At 48.3% G+C, this 19170-nt stretch overlaps 1 protein-coding gene across 1 annotated transcript; it reads left to right on the top strand.

Annotated features, from left to right (window-relative positions):
- Positions 1-265: 265 nt before the first annotated feature.
- On the top strand, positions 266-17799 carry RBFA (ribosome binding factor A; the record flags this gene model as incomplete). The annotated part of the gene is made up of 8 exons (XM_080714501.1): positions 266-426; positions 2251-2293; positions 3240-3416; positions 3838-3950; positions 5949-6033; positions 9889-9962; positions 10808-11104; positions 17610-17799. 8 exons carry the CDS (start codon positions 266-268, stop codon positions 17797-17799), a joined length of 1140 nt encoding a protein of 379 aa, XP_080570627.1.
- Positions 17800-19170: the final 1371 nt, after the last annotated feature.

Genomic DNA, 19170 nt, shown 5'->3' with positions numbered 1-19170 from the left:
ACCTCGGGCAGGGTAGCACTTCCTCCCCGGAAGTTATTCTGAGTTGCGAGGGCTCGCCGCAACTTGGCGCCGCCTCCTGCCCGTCCTCGCCCCTGTCCTCGGACCAATAGACGAGCGGCGCACCCCGCCCCTCCCACAGACTGCGCTCGCCCCGCCCACCGCCGGCCGTTCTCGCCCCGCCCACCGCCCGGCGCCCCGCCCCGCGTCCTGTTCCTGCGCTCTGGTCAGGTACACAGGGCGGCTCAGGCCGCGGCGCGCTCGGGCCATGTGGGCAGCGGCCCCCGGGCTGTGCGTCCCCTTCGCGGGGCTGTGGGGGCGTGGTGGCCTCCAGGCCGCGCTCCAGCTGGGCGGCGCGCGGGGCCTGCACGGCTCCGCAAGCTTCTGGGGTAGCAAGAACTTGCTCAAAAAGTTTGCCTCGAAAACCAGGTATATTTGGGGCCGTGACCACTGGATGGAGGTTCCGGGAGGAGGGCATAGGCGTCCGCGGGCGCTGGGGACGCCACGCGGATTGGGAATGTCTGGGGCTTGGGGAGAGGGCTGCTCGTGTCTGTAGTGGGGGCCAGCAGGCGTGGACCACCATGGTTGCTCAAGTGTCCCTGCTTTCTGAAGGTGAGGGTCACCAGCACAGGGACCCTGCTCAACGCTGTCTCTTCTGCTCTTTTTATACAGTTTTAAGGCTCCAAAAAATTCTTACTAGGATGGGTTAAACAAAGCTAATTGATAATATTCATCTATTTTTATACTTTTTACCAGAAATCTTTTTCAGAGAGTTTTTTTTTTTTCAAAGAAAGGAAGAATTTCCTTTCTATACTAGTGCTGCTTTCTCTATGTGGCCTTATTTTATGAATTAAAATTGTTCTTTATAAACCAGCAGTGAAGCTGGGCATAGAGGGACATGATTGTAATCCCAGCGCTTGGGAGGTTGAGACAGGAGTATCATGTAGGTTCAAAGCCAGCCTCAGCTACTTAGTGAGGCTCTCAGCAACTTAGTGAGACCCTGTTTCCAAATAAAATATAAAACAGGTCTAGGAGTGTAGACCGGAGATAGAAAACCCCTGTGTTCCATCCTCACTAACACACACACACACACACACACACACACACACACACACACGATATATATCTGGGGGTGCTGTTAGCTGATGGAGCAAAAACATGTCTGTTTATAAAACCCCTTGTATATACACATTGTGTGTAACCAGCTATCTCCAGCCCTAGTGCAACACCATATGGATCATTTAGTCTCTTTGGCTTGGAATCCCTCTTCAACAGTGAGAAGCATGGTTCCCCCATCCATTACCTATTCATTCATATCCTTCCTTCCTCTCTCTCTCTCTCTCTCTCTCTCTCTCTCTCTCTCTCTCTCTCTCTCTCTCTCTCGTAGTGGGGATGAAACCCAGGGGCATTCTATCTCCAAGCTACACCCCAAGCTACACCCCAGCCTTATATATTATTCTTTATTTTGAAACAGGGTCTCACTAGGTTGTGGAGGGCCTCACTGAGTAGCTGAGCTGGCCACCAGCCTGTGAGCCTTCTATTTCAGCCTCCAGGTACTGGGAGTACAATACAAGCGTTTTTTCCACCACGCCCAGTTCCTCTTTATTTTTAACTACAAAGAGTCTCTGAATCTAGGTCAGAGCAGCTGTACCCATTAGCTTTTGCTGTATAACAAGCACCCTAATTTCTACTCAGAGTATGTCTTTGAAGTAGTGTCAGAATCATGACCTTTATTTCTGTGGGAGACTGCATGGTCATAGTGGCTACCTTAAGAACATACCCTTAAGACAGGCGTGGTGGCACAAGCTTGTAATCCCAGCACTTGGGAGGCTCAGTCAGGAGGATCACGGTTCCCGACAGCCTCAGCTACTACTCAGCAAGGCCTTTGCAACTCGGTAAGACCCTGTTTCAAAATAAAGAATAAAAAAATAGGGCTGGGGTTGTACCTCAGAGGTAGAATGCTTCTGGGTTCCAACTCGGTACCACACACACACACACACACACACACACACACACACACATACAACATACCCTTAGAACTGTATATAGACTATAAGTCAAAATTACAAGGTTGGATTAACTACCACATTGCTGTGTATTAGGTGTCTGCATTTCTTGGCTCCTGTTAGCATGCCCTCTGTGTTTCCAGAGTTAGCCCATGCTGTTGTGGGGTGATGGGCTCTTATGATAGCTAAGGAACTCTTCTTTAATTTGCCATCAATGTTCAATGCACTTTTTGTTTCCTTCTAACAGAAAGAAGTTCTGGTATGAAGGTCCTTCCTTGGGGTCTAATTTGGTGAGTGTCCAGCAGCTGCAATGGCCTTCATAGTCAGTGGGACCAGGCTTAAAAATTGGCATAAGACTTATCTGGCCTACCTCCTAATTCTGTCCTGAGGGGAAGCTTCTCTGTGTGTGGGACTGGAAGCATGGTTTTTGACCTTTTTGGATAATAAACCAAAGCTGAGATTTTCTAGAATGTCCTAAATTCAAGATTCTGTGTGTGTGTTGCTAGGGATCGAACCCAGGGGCATTTTACCTCCAAACATCACACCCAGCCCTATTTCATTTTTATTTGGATACAGGGTCTCATTAAGTTGCTGAGAGCCTTGCTGAGGTTGGCCATGAACCTGTAATCCTGCTCTCTTAGTCTCCCAAATACTGGTATTACAAGCATTCACTACCACTCCTGGCTCTGTTATCAAATTCTAATACCTGAATGTCCCTTCAGGATGTGTATGTGTGTATACCAGGAAAATTTATATGATAAATGGTTCTAATTAGAAAAAAATATATTACATAAACTAAAAGTACTGAATTATACAGTTTAACAAGGTGAATTTTATGGTACATGAATTATATCTCTAAAAGTTGTTTATTTATGTATTGTAGTACTGGGGATTGAAATCAGGGGCAGTCTTGCTATGTTGCTGAGGCTGGCCTCAAACCTTTCCTCCTGTCTCAGCCTCCCAAGTACTGGGATTATAAATGTGTACCACCATAGCTGGCCCCCCCAAAAAATGTTTTTACATTTAAAAAAACTGGCAATACTTTTAATCTTGGAGGGCTGCTGGGTAAAAATTAAGGACCTGGTCTCTGAGACAGACTTCCCCTTAGAGCTGAGGTAGCTGAGGGCAGCGTTGGTTGTCTGTCCAGTTATTAGCTGAGCCTTTTCCCAGCCCCTGTAAGTTCATGAAGTTGGTGACAGGTATAAGAGCCCTTGGTGTCTGCTCTTTTTAATGGAGACTTACAAGCCATCCAAGTTGGAATTTCTGCCAAAGAAAGCCTCAAGGAGAACCAGAAAGGGAGACCAGGTGCGCCTGCGGGCCCTGAACGGCCTCCTCTACAAAGCACTGACGGATATGCTGTGCACCCCAGAAGTCAGCCAGGAAATCTACGACCTGAATGTGGAGCTCTCCCAGGTAGGACTTAGCTGGAGCGGAGATGGGCGCCCAGTAGTCTTGCCCGGCCTCCTCAGTGCTCTGCTTGGCTAGGCTGCAGAGTGGTGCAGAGTCCAGGCATACGGGTCCCAGAGACAGCGGCATCTGTGTGGTGGGGTGAGGGACAGTCAGCAGCAGCTGGCCTTTCTGACCGGTGCCTTAGCAAGCAGCTGTGATGCAGGTGCTCTGGGCTGGGGTCAGTTCACCAGGTGGTGGTGGGACCTGGAACAGAAGGGCGCAAGTGTGGGCTTCTGAAGCCCACTTCCCATGCGTGAGCACTCTGCAGCCAGCAGCATGGCCTCCGGGTGCCCCAGAAACACTGGCTAGAGTGGGGAAGTGGTAAAGGAAGCTGTAGCTTTCATCTGTGTGCACTGAAGTGTGACCTGTGGTTGGGACTGTGTAGGTCTCCCTGACTTCAGACTTCTCAGCCTGCCGCGTGTACTGGAAGACTGGCCTGTCGGCTGAACAGAACACACATGCAGAGGCCACCCTGCGGAAAAGCGCTGCGCACATGAGGTGATGGCCGGCACTCTTCACATGCACCTGTTTTCTGTTTGCACCCGACATTGCCAGGCTGTCTCACTTGTAGCTGGACTTTCAATGTTTTTCATTAAGGTTTTATGCATTTAAGGAAAATTTTGGAAGCATTTTCTTGAATTTCAGAGCATAGCATTTTCCTAGAAGATGTAAGCTTTTTGCAGTCGCGTAGGGATGTGGAGGGCCATAAGGAGCTTCATGAAGTTAAGACAGATTTCACTGCACGGAGATGTTTCTGCTTCTGTCCCTTGCTGAGGCTGGCACCTTGTTGGTGCCCGCAGTGCTGTTAGTGACATAAAAACATCGTAGGTAGAAGCAGAAAAGAGCCTTAGTGCATCTGTGTCATCCCGTGTGGTAGGATATATTCACGGCACAGCTTTGCGGGGAGAGCCTGCTCAGGGTGGGTGTTCAGCTGATATTCTCTCAAAAATGAGCCTGATGAACCTGCCATTTCAGGGAAGCCACTGGACATGTGTATTGCCAGCAGTAAAGTGCACTGTTGAGTAAGAGCAGAAATTCTAGAAACGGGCATCCACCACTGAGCTCCACAGCTTCCCAGTGCAGAGACAGTTGTGAGGAGCTGACTGCGGCAGGTGCATGCTGGGCAGCAGCCTGGCCTTCTGAAGCCGCCTCACCTGCTGACCAGGGTTGTACAAGTGCCAGCACAGGAGGAAGATCTGTGTGACGCCAGGGGTGACTTGATCAAGGTTGTGGAGTGTGACCTGCTGGCTAGTGTGCCCCAGAGTCCACACTGCTGACCTTTAGTTGGTAGGAATTTTGTGTAAGATCAAAGAAGATGCACACTTTTCTGAAGGTTATTAATGCGCTTCCTTTCTCCATTTTATTACTACGTGATGTCACATTTTCACGTATGTCAACCAAAATGAGAACAGAATATAGATACAGTGATGAGACCCTGGCCATATTCTCACAAGCATGCCTGCTTTTAGTGCTTTAAAAAAAAAAAAAAATATATATATATATATATATATATATATAGTTGTTCTGTGTTAAAAATGTCTATGCCTCCAAAAAGAAAGTCTATGCCAACATTTGATGGCCTTTTTTTTTCTTTTTCTTTTTTTCGGTACTGGGGATGGAAACCAGGGATATTGTTGCAAAGGACCTAAGTAGCTGAGGCTGTCCATGAACCACGACCCTCCTGTCTCAGCCTCCCAAATGCTGGGATTACAAGCATGCACCACCACGCCCAGCATCTTTTTATGTTTTTAATTTTTTTTGTGTGTGAATGTGTGTGGTACTGGAGATGGAAACCAAGGGCTTTCTATCTCTGGGCTATACTCCTAGACCTATTAACAGTCTCACTAATTTGCTGAGAGCCTCACTAAGTAGCTGGGGCTGGCTTTGAACCTGTATGATCCTCCTGTCTCAGCCTCCCAAGTGCTGGGATTACAAGCGTGCCCACCACACCCAGTTTATCTTTTTATTTGTTGAAACAGGGTCTCACAGAGTTGCAAAGGGCTTGCTAATATTTGCAGCTGTCCCTGCATGTGGTCCTCTGGTCTCTGCCTCCCAAATGCCAGGTTCACTAGTGTGTGCCGCCATGCCCGGCCATGCCCTACCTCTTCCCAGCACTCTTGTGGTTGCTCTGGGTTCCATGTCCAGGTCTCTGTCATAAACAAAGCTCTATGGGCAAGGTTTCTAGTGGATATGTGTGGTACTTGGTTCAGCCTCAGATTTTTCATTATTTTGTGACTGCGAGCACTATAAAGAATGTTTCTCCGCAGCCTCTGGGGACACGAAGGTAGAATCATGCCAAGTGATCCTCCTGCCTCAGCATCCCTATGCTAAGAGCCTAGCTCCTTTGCCTCCAGTCACAGACCAGCAGACCTCATTTTGAGCCTTTTAGTGAGATTTTCAAGTGTCTTGCACTGAGCGTCATCGCGTCCCCTCCACTGAAGGTCATGGTGATGTCTGCTCTGCCTGCAAATCAGCATGTTGCTTCTCTCTTCCCAGACATATTTTGATGTCCCAGCAGATCCTGAGGAATATGCCACCAATAGTGTTTATTCAGGACAGAGAAAATGCAGCTTTGGCTGAGGTGAGTCTTTTTTTTTTTTTTTTTGGTGGTACTGGGGGTGGAACCCAGAGGCTTTCTACCTCCGGGCTATACTCCCAGACCCATTTTATATTTTATTTGGAAACAGGGTCTCACTGAGTTGCTGAAAGCCTAAGTAGCTGAGGCTGGCTTCGAACCTGTGCGATCCTCCTGTCTCAGCCTCCCAAGCGTGGGGATTACAAGCGTGCCCCACCACGCCCGGCGAGGTAAGTCTTTTAAATAATTAACTTTCAAACATGTGTGTGTGTATGTGTGTGTGTGTGTGTGTGTGTGTGTGTGTGTGTGTTGTGCTGAGGATTGAATCCAGGGGCATTCTGTCTCCAAGCTACATCCCCAGCCCTATTTTTATTTTTCATTTGTAAACAGGGTCTAAGTTAATGCAAGCCTCACTGAGGCTAGCTTCAAACTATGATCCTCCTGTCTCAGCCTCCCAAGTACTTGGATTATAGGCATGTACCACCACACCTAGCTTTATTATATGTGTGTGGGGGGGTACTGGGGATTGAACCCAGGGGTATTCTACCTCCAAACTGTACCCCCAGTCCTACTTTATATTTGTTTTTGGAACAGGATCTTACTTAGTTGATGAAAGTCTCACTTGGTTGCTGAGACTTTCCATGAATCTGCAACCTCTTGTCTCAGTCTCCCAAGAAGTACTGGTGTTATAAGTGCGCACCACCGTGCCTGGCTTAATGCAGTTTTTATTTTTTATTTTATTATTTTTTATTTTTGTTTTTTGGTGGTACTGGGGTTCCTGGAAGCCCTTCTACCTCCGGGCTACACTCCTAGACCTATTTTATACTTTTTTATTTTTGGAAACAGGGTCTCCTAAGCCAGCACAGCTGGCTTCGAACTTGCGCCATCCTCCTCTCTCCGCCTCCCAAGTGCGGGGATTGCGTGCGCCACCACGCCCGATTAATGCAGTTTTTATTTATTTATTTATTTATTTGGTGGTACTGGGGTTCCTGGAAGCCCTTCTACCTCTGGGATACACTCCCACGGGCTACACTCCCAGACCTATTTTTTAACTTTTTATTTGGAAACAGGGTCTCTTAAGCCAGCGTGGCTGGCTCCGAACCAGCGCGATCCTCCTGTCTCCGCCTCCCAAGCGCGGGGATGACAAGTGTGCGCCACCACACCCGGCCTTTAATGCAGTTTTTAAAAAACACATGAGGGATACAAATGAACAGGAAGCCCTCATGTCCCCTGTTCGCTAAGGCAACTAGGCCATGGTTCCTAGTCAAGGTGACTACTACTTCCGGTTTTAAGTCTTCATGCTCATCGCTGTAACTGACCACAAAGGAAATAGGAAGTCGCTGTTCCTCAGGGAATGGGCTTGTGTGGCCAGAGCTGCGCCCTGTGCCTGCCTGCTGCTCTCTTCTGTGGCTCGTCCCGTGCTCCATCCAGTTCTTTAAGATTTATGCTCAGTCTTGAGTAGGTGTTGTACCACTGTTTTTCTTGCTTGAGAGATAGGTTAATTTTAAAAGTTTAAAGACTTGTATTATTTATTTATTTTTTTTTGAAGTACTGGGCATGGAACCTAGGGGCATTCTACCTCCAACCTACACTCCCAGCTCTATTTTTTTTTTTTTTTTATTCTTTACTTTGAAACAGGGTCTCACTAAGTTGCAAAGGGCCTCATCAAGTAGTAGCTGAGGCTGTCCTTGAATTGCCATCCACCTGTCTCAGCCTCCCAAATGCTGGGGTTAAAAGTGTGCACTACCATACCTGGCTTACATATATATATATATATATATATATTTTTTTTTTTTTAAATGTGTGTGGCAGTTACCTGGTAGTTTTTTAAATTGTTTTATTTTGTGGCACTGGGGAATCAACCCAGAGACATTCTATCCAAGATAAACCTCTGGCCCTATTTATTTTATTTTATTTATTTATTTACTTATTTTGCTGTACTAGGGATGGAACCTAGGGGCACTGTACCTCCGAGCTACCCCCCCCAACCCTATTTTTTAGTCCTTTTTATGTTTGAAACGGGGTCTCACTGAATTGCGAAGGGCCTCACTAAGTAGCTGAGGCTGTCCACGAACTGCGATCCTCTGGTATCTGCCTCCCAAATGCTGGGATTAAAAGCGTACGCCACCACACCTGGCCTTATTTTATTATTTTATTTTATTTTTTATTTTTTGTGGTACTGGGTGTGGAACCCAGGGGCTTTTCTACATCCGGGCTATACTCCCAGACCTATTTTATATTTTATTTGGAAACAGGATCTCACTAAGTAGCTGATACTGGCTTTGAACCTTTGCAATCCTCCTGTCTCAGCCTCCCAAGTGCTGGCATTACAAGCGTGCGCCACCATGCCCGGCCCTTTATTTTTATTTTGAAATAGGGTCTCAGTAGGTAGAAGAGAGTCTCATTTCTTCCTGAGGCTGTTCTTGAACCTGCAGTCCTCCTATCTCAGCCTCCCAAGTACTGGGGTTACTGGCGTGCACCACCACAAGCAGCTTGCCTGGCAGTCATTAAAGTGCGTTATACCCTAAGAGTCCATCATAGATCAGCAAGTGGTGTTTTCAGTGCTCTGGCTGGTGACTGGTGCCCTAGGAGATCATGGAGGACTTCCTTGCACAGAGTGAGGGCATCAGATGTGTGCTTGTCTTTTTTACTCACTGTTCAGGTAGTACTGCAAGCACTGTGCCAGTGGTAGCCCTGGTAGATGAGGGATCTCCCCAGCCAGAAAAGAAGCTGAGGCGTGAAGCTGCCTCCCCTGCAAGCCTGTGGGGCCCTGCTGGTATGGGTGCCGAGGCCACCTGCCTGCTGCACGGCCACCAGGGAAGTGGGCGAGCAGCCCCAGGCCAAGCCCCTGCCCTCAGGCTCCCAATATCTCTGGAGAGGGAGGTCCCTTCAGGAAACGTTCCTGGGGAGGGGAAGCCTGAGCAGGCCTCTGCCATCTGGGCATCTGAAGTGCAGACCCCATCTGGCTGCGGCACCCCAGGCAGCAGGCACAGCCAGGGTGGAGTCCCAAGAGCCACGCTGTGCCTCCTGAGGAGGAGCTGTGTTTCAGCCCAGCGGGGCTCCTGGCCTCTGGCTTGTGCCTTTGTGGCCTTCCCAGAACCTGCTTGCCAGAGACTTCTTTTTCCCCAAAGACATAAATTCTGTGGCAAAATGGAAGCATTTTACAAAACTGCACTAAAACCCAGTCACTCAGTTGGGCGTGGTGGCGCACGCTTGTAATCCCCATGCTTGGGAGTCTGAGACAGGAGGATTGCACAGGTTCGAAGCCAGCCTCAGCAGGCTTAAGAGACCCTGTTTCCAAATAAAATATAAAATAGGTCTGGGAGTGTAGCCCGGAGGTAGACAGCCCCTGGGTTCCATCCCCAGTACCACACACACACACACACAGAAAAAAAGAAAACAGTCACTCTATTTTTTTTTTTTTTTTTGGCGGTACTAGGTATTGAACCCAGGGGCATTCTACTTCAGAGTTACACCCCCAGACCTATTTTTTATTTATTTTGAAACAAGGTCTCTCTAAGGTGCAGAAGGCCTCACTAAGTAGGGGAGGCTGTCTGCAAACCCACAATTCTCCTGTCTCAACCTTCCAAGTTACTGGGATTACAAGCATTCACCACTTTGCCCAGCCGAAACCAGTAACTCTTAGACATTGAATTCAACCAGTGTGTAACTGGTGTCTTCACAGGCTAACATTTACATTTCATTGTGAGGAAAGCGTGGCGTGTTAGCTATGGCATGACCACAACGCAGGCTGTCATGCAGGCCCAGGTACTGAAGGAGAGTCCACAGAGGCCTGTGGCTGGGTCCCCCTTGGAGAGTGGTGTCATGCTGTGACTTCCCGCTGCCATGCTTTCTTTCCAGGTTGAGCGGCTGCTGGCAATTGCTGACTTTGGACCTGCAGATGAAGGTGACGGCTTGGTCCAGGATGCTCTGAGGTGATGCACGTGGATGTTTCTCTTCCCTGGGGCAGGAGGCCTGTCTGCCTCAGTTTGCAGTCTGGTCCCCACCAGCCCATGTTGCCCCCTTGTGCCTGCCTGGGGGCATGGCCGGGGTCGGGGTGTACTGGGAGCAGCCCTGTGGACAAGGGGCCAGGACTCCGTGAGGAAAGGGTCTCTTGTCTCTCCTTCATTCACTCAGTATGTTCTCTGAGTCGCAACTAGATGTCACGCCTGTTCCAGCTCTCAGTTGTGTCTGTGAACACCAGTGGGCAAGACAGTAGTCTTCACTTTGGGTGTCGTAGTGTCAAGGGGAAGGTATGGGTTTGCATGGCGGTGGGATGCAAGATGAGCAGCCTTGGGGAAGCCTATGAGCCTGGAGGACCCGGGCTTCTGTGGAGGGGCTGGCCAGGGCAGAACAGTGTCCACATCCCTGCGTACTTGTTAGGACTCACATAGCCCAGCAATAAGTCCCGGGTTTAACCAGCCTGCATCTGGCAGAGCCAGACCAGCCAGGAGCCAGATGGGGAAAGGCAGGTCAGACAGCCGACTGGGAATGGGAGGCCCTCCCAGGCTGAATAAGAGTCAAGGACCAATGGCTGGTGGCCACGCAGGCTTGCTTCAGAGATAGCCTGTCCTTCGGGGGACCAGTGGCCTAGAGACAGTACTTGGGCCCTCTATGATCCTGTTCAACTACCTGGCTGGTCTGACCAGGAGAATTCAAACTGGAAGTCCTCTTCCCACATCCTGGACAGACGTGCAGCAGGTGCTCACATGGGGAGGTGTGGGATATGGCTGCTGGCATAGCACACATCTACTTGTGCCTGGCTTGTGCTTTTCTCTAGGGACCCTCATGCCCTGTTAGCGCATGACTCCACTGGACCTGAAACACACATGAGTGTGTGTGGGATTGACCACGAGGCACTCAACAAGCAAATAATGGAGTACAAACGGAGGAAGGAGGAAGGGTCTGGACATGTGAGCTTGGCGCCTCTGGGGCCCTCGCACGTGGCAGAGCTAACATCGCTGGTGAGGAAGAGAAAGAGGGCCGCACACCAGGAGGACCAGGACATCTCTCCCCGGAGCTTCCTGCGAGGCGAGGAGACTGAGGAGGAGGACAGCGACCTGGGAGCAGAACAGGAGTGGGGGGCAGAGCCTGGGAATGGTGGCAGAACAGGGCTGGGCTAGGGTGGGGCTGCTTCAGCAGGTGCTGGTCAGCTCTTGGGCTGGTCTGTTCTCCTGCTGTCCAACACTAGGTAGCCTTTCCATGTATAAAAACATGGTTTTCTCCATACACACACAAAAAAACACTTTGATTTTTTTTTCTGACACTCTGTGTAATAAGACAACAACAAAAAATGGTCATCTTCTCAGTAAGACCCTCACAGACATTAAGACTATCTTTTGGCTGGGCATGGTGATGCACACTTGTAATCCCAGCATTTGGGAAGCTGAGACAAGAGGATCGCGGTTCGTGGACAGCCTCAGCTACTTAGGCCCTTTGCAACTTAGTGAGACCCTGTTTCAAAATAAAGAATAATAGCGCCGGGTGTGGTGGCGCATGCTTGTAATCCCCGTGCTTGGGAGGCGGAGACAGGAGGATTGCGCAGGTTCGAAGCCAGCCGCACTGGCTTACGAGACCCTGTTTCAAAATATAAAATAGGTCTGGGAGTGTAGCCCAGAAGTAGAAGGGCTTCCAGGAACCCCAGTACCACTAATAATAATAATAATAGGCCGGGCGTGGTGGCGCACGCTTGTAATCCCCGCGCTTGGGAGGCAGAGACAGGAGGATCGCGCTGGTTCGAAGCCAGCCGGGCGCGCTGGCTTAGGAGACCCTGTTTCCAAATAAAAAAGTATAAAAAATAGGTCTGGGAGTGTAGCCCGGAGGTAGAAGGGCTTCCAGGAACCCCAGTACCACCAAAAAAAAAATAATAATAATAATAGCCGGACGTGGTGGCACACACTTGTAATCCCCGCGCTTGGGAGGCTGAGACAGGAGGATCGCACAGGTTCAAAGCCAGCCTCAGCTACTTAGGCTCTCAGCAACTTAGTGAGACCCTGTTTCCAAATAAAGTATAAAATAGGTCTGGGAGTATAGCCCGGAGGTAGAAAGCCTCTGGGTTCCACCCCCAGTACCACAAAAAAAAATAATAATAATAAAAAATAGGGCTGGGGGTGTAGCTCAGAGGTAGAATGCCCCTGCGTTCCATCCCCAGTACCTCCAATAAATTAATGAATAAATAAATAAGACTCTTCTGGCTGGTTGTGGTGGTGTATGCCTGTAATCCAACACTTGGGAGGCAGAGACAGCAGGATCACACGTTCGCTGTCAGCCGCAGCAACTGAGTAAGACCCTGTTTCAAAATAAAAAACAGCTGGGCATGGTGGTTCATGCTTCTAAATTCAGTACTTGGGAGGCTGAGACAGAAGGATTGCAGGTTCACAGCCAGCCTCAGCTACTTAGTGAGACCCTCTGCAACTTAGACCATGTTTCAAAAATAAAGATTAAAGAAAAAAAAATAGGGCGAAAGGTGTAACTTAGAGGTAGAATGCTGGGTTCAATCCCCAATGCCACAAAAATAAATTAATAAATAATAAATAAATGGGCTAAGGGTATAGCTCAGAGGTAGAATGCCCCAGGGTTCAGTCTCAGTGCCTCCCCCCCCCACACACACACAAGAATCTAGCCCAGTGTGGTGGCACATGCTTGTAATCCCAGTACTTGGGAGGCTGAAACAGGAGGATTACACAAGGTTCAAAGCCAGCCTCAGCAACTTAGTGAGACCCTGTTTCCAAATAGAAAATAGGTCTGGAAGTATAGCCCGAAGGTAGAAAGCCTCTGAGTTCCATCAAAAAATAAATTAATAAAAATAAATTAAATAAAAAAGAATCTGTATCATCTTTTGTATATGGATGGGAAAGTACTTGGAATTGTACCCAGGGGCACTTTATCACTGAGCTGTATACCTCTCGCTATTTTTATTTTTTTGAGAGTGTCTTACTAAGTTGCTCGCCTCAAACTTTCGAACTTCCTGTCTCGGCCTCCTTGGTCACTGGGATAATAGGTATGTACCATCATGCCCAGCATAAACTTTTATCTCAAAGACCCTGGCACAGGCACAGCTGCCCACACAACAGGCTGAAGCAGCAAGAAGGCCAAAGCCCACCTGTGCACACCTGCCCAGCAGGCACCGGGAGACCTGCACTGTGTCCCCATCCTCAGCACAGCTTTGAGTCTGTTTCACCTGGTTGAGGCCATGAGCAGAAAGTATATGGTGGCAAATGTGGAGGACCCTGTGACCCCAGCTGTGCCTGTGCTCTCACCAGCCCTGAAGGAGTGACACACTCCCTTTGGCACCTGGTCCAGGTGGTGCTTGTCTAGCTGGTGCTTTTCCTACAGTCCGTCCTGGAGCCCTTGGGCCTGGATAGCTTCTGTTGGTTATGCTGAATTCTTTGCATCCGCTCTAGGGTAGAAACTCATCGTACTGTTAGGAGCAAGCAAGGTACTCACTTAGGAAGTTGTCTTGGTTTGATGTGAACAGCAAAACCACCAACAGAATGTATAGAAACATAGTGCCTCGACTTTGGAAAGGGCTCGTTTGAGGTGTGCCCTTAGCGGGAGCAGATTACACCTGATTTGCTCCCTGCGTGTGCCCAGTGACTGACAGCACCACAGTCATCCAGCAGCTGCCCACAGTAGCCAGGAACCACCAACAGTGAGCAGTCCTCAGGAACAACCATTGGCAATCAGCAGCTACCCATGATAACCAGTAGCTAACAACCAGCAGCTGCCAGGAATAACCAGTGACAACTGTTAGCTACCTGTGATAACCAGTAACCAACAGCCAGCATCTGCCAGGAATAACCAGCAGCAACTAACAACTGCAGTAGTAACCAGTGACAGCCATCACCTACCTGTAGTAACTAGTAATAGCCAACAACTAGCAGCTACCAGACTGCCAGCAATAACTAGTGACACGCAGCAACTACCTGTGATGACCACTAGCAACCAACAACTCTTAGCCCAGTAACTTCCGGTAATAACCAGCAACAATGAGAAGCTACTTACAATAACTAGTAACAACCAACAGCAACTACCAGTAGCAGCCAGCAGCTACTCAGAACTAGTAACAACCAACAACTCCCAGCAACTGCCAATAATTAGTGATAACCAGTAACTACCCATGATAACCAGCAACTGCCAGTGACAATCAGCAGCCACCTGTGGTAACTAGTAACCAACTGGCAACCACCAACATCTACCAGTGACTACCAGCAGCTACCAGTATCAGTAGTAACTAGTATAAAACCAACAAACACCTGGGTCTGGTGGTGTACACCTGTAATCCCAGTACTTGGGAATCCAAGACAAGAGGATCACAGGTTTGAGGACAGCTCAGCAATGTAGTGAGACTCAGCAATCTAGAAAGACCCTATTTCAAAACAAAAAAAAAGGGGGGGGGTAAGAGAGTAGTTCAGAGGCAGAACACCTCTGGAATTAATTCCCAGTATCACACACAAAAAACAACTAGCTTATACCAGTAATAGCCAGTGATAACTAGCAGCTACTTGTAGTAACTAGTAACAACCAACACCTAACAACTGCCAGTAATTAGGGAAAACCAGCAGCTGCTGACAAGAAACTGCCCCAACCATCAGCCACAGCCAGTGACTACCAGTGAACCCAGTGGACAGGTATCTCCCCAGAGGGAGGTCCTCTCTCCCTGGGACTCACTGAGTCCGCTGCTCTAAGCATTTTTCAGACCCTTGCTACGGTAGGATCTGTATTTGCAAGCTTACCTACTTGTGGCCCCCAGTCAATACAGGACTGAGCAGAGAGAATAGCTTGTGCCCTGGCTCAGTGAGCCTCCTAGTGGAGGCTGAGTGAAGTGCTCTGCATTCTTGTTTCAGCCTCCCATAAACAAGCATCCTTCATGCCCTCCACATGTCATATTTTTTTCCACAGATTTGTATCTTTTGTTGCAGCGTTTCCTGTTTACAGTAGCCCCAAGCCGAGTGTGAATTCATGTTCTTTCTGGAGGGTTGCATTTGCTGGAGAGGGAGCTCAGGCTCAGGACGTGCTGCCTAATTCTGGTCATATAAAGCAGCAGAGCCTGGCAGTGTGCCACGGGCAGCCTCAGGACTCTCCCAAGACATGCATGCATGCATGTTCCGCCATGGCTGTGCATCTTGTGCATGTGTGAACATGAATATATGTGTGAGCATATGAGAATCTAGAGCATGTGAGTGTGTATGCAGGGGTGTATAGATGTGGGTATGTGTGGATGAGTAGTTGTGTGTGCAAATGCAAGATTGGGTGGGTCCATGTGTGCACATGTGCAGCTGTGTATTGTGTGCTTATATACATACCTGAGAGTGAATGAGTACCATGTATATGCACACTAAAGTGAGGGCACATGTATGCACATGTGTGTCTAAGCCGTCTGACCTGGGAGATGGTAAGGCCCAGTGTTTTTGCAAACTTGACTGTGTAGAGGGTACAGAGTACTTCTCAAGGTCCCTCCACTGCACCATGGTCCTGGCGTGGGTCCTGTGGGTTCAGGTCTGTCTAGGGATGCCTCAGTCCTGTCAGATGGGAAAGCAGGGTCTGGAAGATGAGCCTATGTTATCAGCAGCCAGGCTTTTTGGATAGACACACTGGAGACTTTTTGTCCTTTCCAATCAGAAAATAGGTTTTCAAGAACATCTTGTTTTGGGCCAATGGTTAGTTGTGAATGAGACCCCCTGGGTCATGTGACTGGCCTCTAACATTTGTGACAAGATGGAGTGTGGGAAGGTGCATGGGAGAGGGCTAGGGGGACTTATTTAACCAAAGACAGATCTGGTGGCATGAATCTCACAGGGTATTTACAGGCACCACATGCTATATCATATATATATATATATATATATATATTTTTTTTTTTTTTTTTTGCAGTACTGGGGATGGAACCCAGGGGCATTCTACCTCTGAGCTGCTGCACCCGCAGCCCTATTTTTTATTCTTTTATTTTGAAACTGGGTCTCACTGAGTTGCAAAGGGCCTCACTAAGTAGCTGAGGCTGTCTGCAAACCACGATCCTGTGGTCTCAGCCTCCCGAATGCTGGGATTACAAGCGTGCGCCACCGTGCCCGGCTCATGTTTGTATTTTTTGAGCATGATAACTTCAGGTTACAGGGCTTCAGTACTTTCCCTGTGGACTCAGGAAAATTATAGGAACTTGAATTTTGCAGGTGCACCCAGAATCATGCCAGCCTGAGAACAGACTGGTTACCAATTTGTGGGCCCAGTACAAAAAGTGTAGGATTCCTTGTCCAAAATTTAGAATTTTGAAGTGCCAGCATGGAGGTTCCTCAAAAGACTAGGAATGGAACCACCATATGCTGAAGCCATATTACTATTTAGTATCAGAATCTATAGTGATAAACGCATATCCATATCTATAGCAGCACAATTCACAATAGCTAAATTGTGGAAGCAACCAAGGTGCCCACCAACAGACAAATGGGAGCCAGGTGTGATGTTGCATGCCCTAACCCCAGTACTTGAGAGGCTGAGATAAGAGAAGTGCAGGTTATAGCCAGCCTCAGCAACTCAGCAAGACACAGCAACCTAGCGAGACCCTGGTTAAAAAAAAAAAAAAAGTTAAAAAGGCTGGGGATGTAGCTTGGAGGTAAAATGCCTCTGGGCTCAACTTCCAGTGCTACAAAACAAAAAACCAAAAAAAAAAAAAAAAAAAAACCAGCAAATGAATGGATAAAGAAAATAAAGTATTTTGCTCAAACATAACAAAATTATGTCATTTGCAGGAAGGAAAATGGGTGGAACTAGAAAATATGCTGAGATTGCCCAGTCACAGAAAGTCAAGGGTCATATTTTTCTCTCATTGTGAAAGCTAGAGAGAAAACAGGAAGCCCAAAGGAGTTGAGATAAATGAGAGAGAACAGCAGAATGTGGAAGGGGGTTGGGGAGGAAGGTGAGGGGGAAGGAAGACTGGGGAAAGAAACACATCCAGTAACACTATGACCAGGATGGAGGAGTCACTACTGAACTCACTGCATGAATGGAGAGCGAGGATGTGGATATTGGTCCAAACCTGCAAGTCTTGCATCTCAGCCTCCCAAGTACTGGGATTGCAGGCATATGCCATCATGCCCAGCTTTTTGTATCACTTTGAACTGCACTACTATGTATAACTTTAGTGCACCAACAAAGAATTTTTTTAAAGAAATTTCAGCTGAGCATAGTGGTGCATGCTTGTCATCCCAGCATTTGGGAGGCCGAGACAGGAGGATTGCGGTTTGCGGCCAGCCTCAACTACTTAGGCCCTTTGCAACTGAGTGAGACCCTGTTTCAAAAATAAAGAATAAAAATAGGACTGGAAGTGTAGCTCAGAGGTAGAATGTCCCTGGGTTCCATTCCCAGGACCACAAGAAAAAATAAATAAATTTTAAAAAAGGAATTTCAAGGTGGAGACTGCATGGTGTGAAGCCCTCAGGCTCTGGCACCAACTGCACTGGAGAAGCCAGGCCTGGTGCCAGGTGTCTCAGGCCCATCTGAGGGCTGCTTCTGCCTAGAGTTGTCCTCCTGCTGCCCTGGACAGCTGCCCCGGCAAGGACTTGAGGGTGCAGCCCATCATCCTGTAGGTGGCCCTTCAGTTTGATTGGCGGTTCCTCCAGTCAGTCTTCCACTGTGGACTGCTGGTTCCTGGCAGTGGCCACGTTGATGGCCCATGAGGGTGACATCACTTCCGCCTGTGTCAGGGAGGGCCTCAGAAACTCCCACTCATCTCACTGGATTGTGTTCATCAGCGTGACCTTGAAGCTTCGGGTTTAACTCCATGGCTGTATTCTGTTACTGTCTTAACGTATTCCCAGGCTTACTGTCAGCATCCCGCAACACAGTCCATGAACCTACACTCATGTCACCGTACCGAAGACCAAGGTTCACATTAGAGCTTGCTGTGTTTATTTTCTATAAAAGCAAAAGAACTACAAATATCAAGAAACACTCCAACTTATTTACAGAGTAATTATTAGAATATCCAAATTAGATTCAGAGAAAGCAAATCACTTACAGATGCACTTTCTTGAAGTGATAGTGATGTATTCAGAAACCCATAAACATCTGATAAGAAAAGCCTGGAACTCTGAGGAAGGCTGGGAAATGGGCCCCTGCTGTCTGCTTGTCTGTGGCTTTCCTGCCCAGAACCATCAGAATGCAGATGTGTTCGGGTTCACAACATCCTTAAGAAAGACAGACTCGTCCGTGCCCCACCCCTGTGCAACACCAGCTCCTGGTGCTAGTGGGTTCTGCAGACATAAGTGCCAGCAGGGTACTCCATCATACAAACTGTGCAAGTCCCAGAGGCCCATGGGCTGTGGAGAACCTGGACTTGATACCCTAGGGCAGAGAAGAGCATCCCAGTAGCAGGAGGAGCTGAACCCCAGGTGAAGGGGGAGGGGAGCAGATTTGCCACTCCCTCGCCTCTTGTGACCTCCACTCTTGGACAGTATCTTTACCTCAGCCATGGAGACACCTCACTGACACCTAGAAAGAAGTCCCAGCCGGGCGTGGTGGCGCACACTTGTAATCCCCGCGCTTGGGAGGCAGAGACAGGAGGATCTCGCAGGTTCAAAGCCCCTCGCTGGCTTAAGAGACCCTGTTTCCAAATAAAAATATAAAATAGGTCTGGGAGTGTAGCCCAGAGGTAGAAGGGCTTCCAGGAACCCTAGTGCCACCAAAAAAAAAGAAGTTCCATCTGCTCTCTAAGTTTCCCAGTCCAGTCCAGTCCAGTCGTTGAATAAAAGTATCCATTAACCTTTTTTTTTTTTTTTTGTATTGGGGATAGAACCCAGGGGCATTCTACCTCCGAGCTACACCCCTAGTTCGATTTGATTTTCTTTATTTTGAAGCAGAGTCTCACTGAGTTGCAAAGGGCCTCACTAAGTAGTAGCTGAGGCTATCTCGAACTGGGATCCTCTTGTCTCAGCCTCCCAAATGCTGGGATTACACCACACCCGGTGACCTCAATAAATTTTACACAAAACTACTAAAGTTAAAAAAAAATTTAGCAGGGTTACAGAGTATATGATTAAAGTACAAAGAGCAAGCCCGGTATGGTGGCACATGCTTGTGATTCTAGTACTTGGGAGGCTGAGATAGGAGGATCGCAGGTTCTCAGTCAGCCTCAGGTACTTAGTGAGG

Source organism: Muscardinus avellanarius, assembly GCF_963383645.1.
Source record: "Muscardinus avellanarius genome assembly, chromosome: 17".
NCBI lineage: Eukaryota > Metazoa > Chordata > Mammalia > Rodentia > Gliridae > Muscardinus > Muscardinus avellanarius.
The sequence above is the reverse complement of the archived record's forward strand: the minus strand, read 5'-3'. Positions and strand labels throughout refer to the sequence as shown.